The following is a 6,476-nucleotide window of genomic DNA, read 5'->3' on the forward strand; positions in this document are numbered from 1 at the left end:
ATTAGCTGTTTAAGCTCCAACCTCAGAGAGGAAATGAGCGAATATTGTCACCAGGTGTCAACAGCCTGATGGGGAGGGTGTGATGGGGCACACATCGGTTGAAGAGCCGTTGTTGTGGTGCATTTACGTTATGGGTAAAATACCTTCTCATCCTATTTTAAAAATAGTTAATTACTTAAATTTCATTTACTATGAGTAACATATGTGGTCGCCGCCAGATATAAATCTGGCGCCTGAAATCTATTTAAAATTAGCTAGGGTAAGGTTTTAGATTATATGGATAAATAAAAGGCAGTTCCCTACTTCATATTAAAGCTTTAAGTGCCTTTCTACGGCTTGCGCATTGATCTGTAAGGGATAGAAGCATTTATAAGATATATCCTCTTGGACACTAGTTGCCACTTGGCTCTCCAAATCTTCTGAATCCCTTGAACTAGGATGCCTTAACTTTAATAGCGTGCACGACTCCCGGAGTTGTTAAATCCAGTAGTTCAATAGAACCAAGCGACTCTTTGAGTCTGAAAGTCTTCCTCAGACTTTAGGAGCGAGGTAGCTCCGCTACACCCTGAGTTGTTAAGCTTTTTAGTTTAGTATAGCTAAGAAACTCTCTAAGTGTAAAGTCTCATCTATAACTTAGCGACTTTAAGAGCGTGGTAGCTCCGCTACATAGGGAGAAAAAAAAATAAGCGATTACCATTTTATAATTTTTACTTAATATTTGAAGCAACAAGACAACATTTACATTGATGTATCAATTTGAGTTTAAATCAACCCTGTAACGGGGGTCCCATTACATCAGTATTCTTTCATGTAAGAGGAGTAATAGCTGTACCTCCCGGCTTTCTCATAAATCGATTTACCAATCTTAGCTGGAAATTGTCCCAGCCACTTCTCGCCCAGCTTGATTTGAAGAAGGCAAAACATGGGAGTCGTAATCTATCCTTGATACTTGGGTACCCTAACCAAAACGGATAAAATATTTTTATTACCAAGTCTCATAACTGTAACTGAACAACTTTTTGGTATTCTTGTACCATTTACTGTGTTTTGATTTACTGCTTGCAGCATAAATTTCGCAATTTTGAATTAAAGCCAAGTGAGCATAACGGTCATCATTTGTTCAATCCCCCATTTTCGCGTAAGTTTGGGCATGTTTTGTCCTTATTAAAAGAGCTAATACAACTCGACGCATTCACCCATACAAATTACAAGATGTGCACCAGAATAGAATATCTCATCGTAATCGTTTATAGAGCTGTTCACAGACGTAATGGCAGCGACCCACCCGGAAGACCTTGTACTTGAGTACGACATGTTGCAACTCGTAGACGGCGACGAAAGCGATACTAGTCACTTATACGACGTAACTGCATCCCCCGTTGATTCGTCTGATGTCGAAGAGCTGTTTGCCAATTGTTCGGATGGTGCATCGTCGACAGAGGCCACGACCTGCAAAATCTCCTGCGCGTCGTTAGCCTGTGCATCCGCCAGCGCTAGCTGTCGAACTACCTTAGCCTTATCATCACCAGAAGTCGAGACCAACACACCGAACGACTTTGCTGCTTTTTTGTTGGACGGCGAGCAATTTCTTCGCGACATGGAAAAAGTCGTAAAAATCGGGTTAGAGACTCAAAAATATTTTACCGCACTGGAGCAGAGTGATGGTGCCATTGACTTGAATGCATTCTCCGACTTAGAAATACCGGCATCGCCGTGTCCGAGTGCGCCAAGCTCCGTCGGAGACTCTCCGCATAGAAACGATCGCGGCGACTTTGGGTGCGAGTATCAGGATTCGCGAAATGGCCATGATCCGTCTTGCTCTACCCTTCCCCACTCGGACTCAATTTTCTCGATAATGTCCGAGACGTCATCACTTGGCCACACAACGGACGGAAGCGTCACGACCTCGCCAGTGCCGTCGATAGTCAATGAACTTGGGAGCACCCACGAAAACATTGCTACCCACGAGTTTAAGGCTACACATGAGGAGGACATGGCTACCCGCGAGATGATGGCTTCCTACGAAAATATGGCTACCCTCGAAAATATGGCTACCCTCGAAAATATGGCTACAGATGAGGCTGACGAAGTCGAAATGGACGAGATTATGGCAGTACGTACTTAGTACGATTCCTTCATCGGAATGACATGGAAGTAACTAATACTATGACCGTAGGATGAACTCAAGTTGTTAGAGAAAGAAGTCAAGTACTTGGATGCGCAGAAAGATTATCTGCAGACTCGCGTGACTTCAAGTCGTCGTCGGAGACTCAGTATCAAGCAGCGCCGTCCTAATGAGCAATCCAATCGATCGGTCAAGAGTCAAGAAGAGAAACAGCTTTTACTGGAACTCGTGACGCAGCAACAAGTCTATCAGGACAATTTTAAAGCCATGCTAGTGTTTGCCCCTGTCAACGATGTGGTACGTGAGGTCATACTAGGAATCTTGAGGGAAAGTGCTTACTTAGTTTCTCTTCGTAGCGATTGGCATTAATGACGCCCATGGAGTCGTATATTCATTTAAACGCAAACTTACACGACCGCAGACAAACAATTTTGTCGCTCCGAGAAGAAAAACTTGCCATGACATACAAGTTTATCGAACACAAAGCCACTGGTCTCGATTGGACGCAACCGCATCAATACTCGGACGTGTTTGAAAAGTTTGGCAAGCAGTATTGTGTCAACTTTGCAATTTCCAAGTACGAAGGCGTGAGTGTGTTCCAAGTTGGACGGGCGCTGTATGAACAAATTGCTGGAAACGACGAGGCAATGAATCGCGCGATGGGCAGCACGACGATCCGGGAATCGATTGATACGATCAAGTGTAATTTCATGCATCAACGTATTGTCTCGAGTATGCAGTGGGAAGACGACAAGACCGAAAAGATGCCGGATATGGAGTCGAATGCCATTTTTTATTGCCAATTTGGGGACAATTCGGCCATTTTAGCAACCGATTACATTGATCGAGACGAGCTGCACCCATACGATACGTCGAATCGCATTCGCAAGGACATTTCGAGCGGAGTCGTGCTTTCGAGCCATGTCGATGATAATGGCATGAAGTACGTTGTCATGAAACGGTATTTGCTGGCAAAATATCACATGTATCCTCACAAGGTTACACAGCAACAGCAAGACCGTTATTTTGCGGACATACCCAAGTGTCAGGACACGATGAAGTCACTGATGATTGATCGCCTTCAGCGCAACGGAGACGGCATGTGTGGAAGAGAGGACTGACGCGTGTCGGGAAGGTTGCTTCTTGTGGAGATATTTTATGCTGCACGCAAAAAAAAAGGTGCAGCCGTACTTTTAATAGTGGAGCTGTGAATGTGAATAAAAGTGCTCGACTTTCGTCGAGACGCGATGCAACTTGCGTATGGATAATACAGTCGTAGACGGATGGAGTGCTAGCCACTGACGTAGCTGAAATTCGCCTTTCAAATAATGTGTGGTTGCTCTCTTTAGCGTAAGGAACATGATATAAGCAAATTGGCAGTGTACACGCACCTCTGTAGTAGGCATTTAAAATGTATTTGATAAAGCAACAAAAATTCAAGGCAAGATCAGTAACTAGCACATAGTGGGTGTTTCGTTACATGAAATCAACACTTAAATAACGTTATTTAATATAGGGTGACATTACTCCACCGGAGTTTTTACTACCCGCACCGGTTCAGGGGTTCCTTAATTTTTATAGTATGAATTATGGAAAGTCGACCACACGGTCACAAAGATTACATATAAAATTGTAGCAGAACTTGAAAATTTTATTTCCTCAGCGAGGTTAAGAGATCTGAGCCCGCACCTGTCGTATAAACTTTTTTTGCCATGCCTCTTACTCCTCCAGTCGGAAACGCGTACCCGTCAATTGCAACAGCAAAAGAAACCCTTGAGGCTCACGCTGCAACCGAAAAGTACGATGTCTGTACGATCCGCTCAAAAAGGTTTGGGCTTGAGATGAATACACTAATGAAGAGCGTGCTTTTCGGCTGCAAAACCCTCAAAATCTCTACCAACTTTCCAAGAATCGATTCAACGTATTACCGAAGAAAAATCGCAAGGCGCCACCGCGCTTGCAAAGGCTGATGGACAAGACTTTAGCAGAGAAAGGGGCGAGTGGCAATGCAGCAGCTGTTCTATCTTACTCCTTGTCATGTACTCCATAATTTTTCGACCCTGTGTTTCGCAGTGGTCGCGAAAGACCTGTGGGGTCCTCCGGGATACGAGAAGCCCTTCAGGGGGATAATGCCTCCCTCAATATATCATCTAAAAGGTAGATAATATTTGGAGAATCCTTTTTCACGTAGTAATATTCGGAAAGCTTATCAATTGCTATATATAGGCCATTACATCTACTTGCTCCGCGTCCTGTCAGCGCTGGACGCGAGCATAGAGACAAACAGATAAGACTTTATTACGTGATTTGTATTAGTATGTAATTAAATTAGTATTAAATAGATCGAAACAGAAGAACTTAATTATATTGAATATAATTACAGTTTTGCTTTTAACCCTCTTTAAAGCAAGTATTTTTTTAAAGAGTACGTACAACGTGAAGTGACGTAAGGAACCACTCACTCTGAAGCAGTGCGAAGCGGACTTGTACTGAAGCAGTATAAGTCGGCGGTGCCACGTTACACCTGTTAGCACTTTGAAGTACGTCCAAGGACCACAGATCTATCATCTAACATTGACATGTTAGATGATAATGGAAATACGCATCACGTTTCGCGTGATAGCTACTCCTTTCTAAGTGGCATTGGAAGGAGTGCGGTCGAACGAATGAGTTCGACCGTTCATACGCAGATACATGCGTAGTTGCAACGTTATCAACGGGTAAACCTAGCCCTTCGTCCCGCGATACTTTACAACATCTACTTGTTCCGGCAGAGTGTTTGCAGTCCGTATCAATGGAATTTTTCTTTAAGTTTGCAGAAGACGCTCACAATATAGATATTATTCTTGTGGTTGTAGTTCAATTCAGCAAGATTATAAATCTAGTTGCAGTCCCGAAGTCGATCACTGCCGAAATCTGCACGTGTATCTTTGTCCGCGATAATCCTACTTCATGGGTTATCTCATGTACTGGTTTCGGATTGAAATGCCCGGTTCAAGAGATAGCTTTAGCAATCCGTGTTCAAACTACTTGATACACGATTGAATTGTCAACTTCCGACCATTAGAGACAGATGGTCAGACACAACGTGCAAATCATGTCCTCGAAGAGATTTTTCGAGGATACGTTCACTTTAATACAATTTTGAGTAAGCTTTTGCCGATTGGGAGAATTTGCCATTAACAATTCGATGCACGCTTCAACAAGCATACACCGTGCTTCGTGAACGGCTTCCGCCATCCACGCATACCCATCTTTCAAGGTGCAACTCAAATGCAACGGGGAAAGATTCGGTAGACCAAAGACCAATCTTGCTCTTGCTTATCACACATTAACTTACCAGTCAATGTGAAAGATACCAATGTTGATCTATTAATATCTAAGATGCCAAACTCAGCCATACAAAAAGGATATTGTGCACTTTGTTATTAACGATGCAGATATACTCAGCATCGACAACGGTAGTAACCGTGAGATCAATTAAGCTTTCACTAAAGAGAATGTCAATTTCGCAGTGCGCACCGGCCGCACTGAAGACATAAAACGAGTCAGCAAGAAATTCTGCTGGATCGAGAAGCAGTAGTTCGTTTCGAACAAGATTTCAGCGCTGATTCGATGGTAGATAGCATACTATAATGGAAGAGCAAATGATCTTTAATTGAAAGCTACCAATTTAGCACAATTGTACCGGTAGAACTGTAAATCTACCTAAACATTTAGTGGCGAATGTGGCCGATAAATTACTGTCCAAGAGTATAGTTTCTCCGTGTAACATAAATCAGGACGACTTAATGTCGTCGCTGATGCGTTATCATGCCAACCCGTTTTCGAGTCGACTGCGCATTTCAAAAGTGAAAATAATCCACTGTTGCAACACTCATTACGAGCTTTCCGTCATCATCTTCAATTGATGACATAAAAAGCCAATACAGGAGATAAAAACTTTCAGCGTTAAATGATTCATCTAAAGAATTCATCCAATAAACCTTTTTAGATATTTCGGCTTTACATCGATCGTCCTCCGATCGATACACAACACGTAACGGCTTACTGTACTTCACAGCCGTTACCGGGGACACCCCACGTGTCGTCGTCCCGACTCACAATGATTTGCGCTTGCGCATCATGTATGAGTGTCACGATGCACCAACAAGTGGGCATCATTGACGTGAGAAGACTTACCTCACAGTAAGTCGATACTTTTACTGGCCCCTCCAGTATCAGTTTGTGCGCAAGTACATTCGTGCTTGCGAGCTTTATCTACGGGTGAAACCTAGCCCTTCATCCCGTGCACCTCTCCAACCTGTACAACTTCCGGTCCGTATCTATGGACTTCGTCTTCGGACTTCCC

At 43.3% G+C, this 6,476-nt stretch overlaps 1 protein-coding gene across 1 annotated transcript; it reads left to right on the top strand.

The window, feature by feature from the left end:
* Nucleotides 1–1,270: 1,270 nt before the first annotated feature.
* On the top strand, nt 1,271–3,246 carry CCR75_002495 (uncharacterized protein; the record flags this gene model as incomplete). Its single annotated transcript, XM_067960592.1, has 3 exons — nt 1,271–1,924; nt 2,177–2,422; nt 2,482–3,246. 3 exons carry the CDS (start codon nt 1,271–1,273, stop codon nt 3,244–3,246), a joined length of 1,665 nt encoding a protein of 554 aa, XP_067820977.1.
* Between the last annotated feature and the right edge of the window lie 3,230 nt (nt 3,247–6,476).

This window comes from Bremia lactucae, linkage group LG5 (assembly GCF_004359215.1).
Source record: "Bremia lactucae strain SF5 linkage group LG5, whole genome shotgun sequence".
NCBI classification, from domain to species: domain Eukaryota; phylum Oomycota; class Peronosporomycetes; order Peronosporales; family Peronosporaceae; genus Bremia; species Bremia lactucae.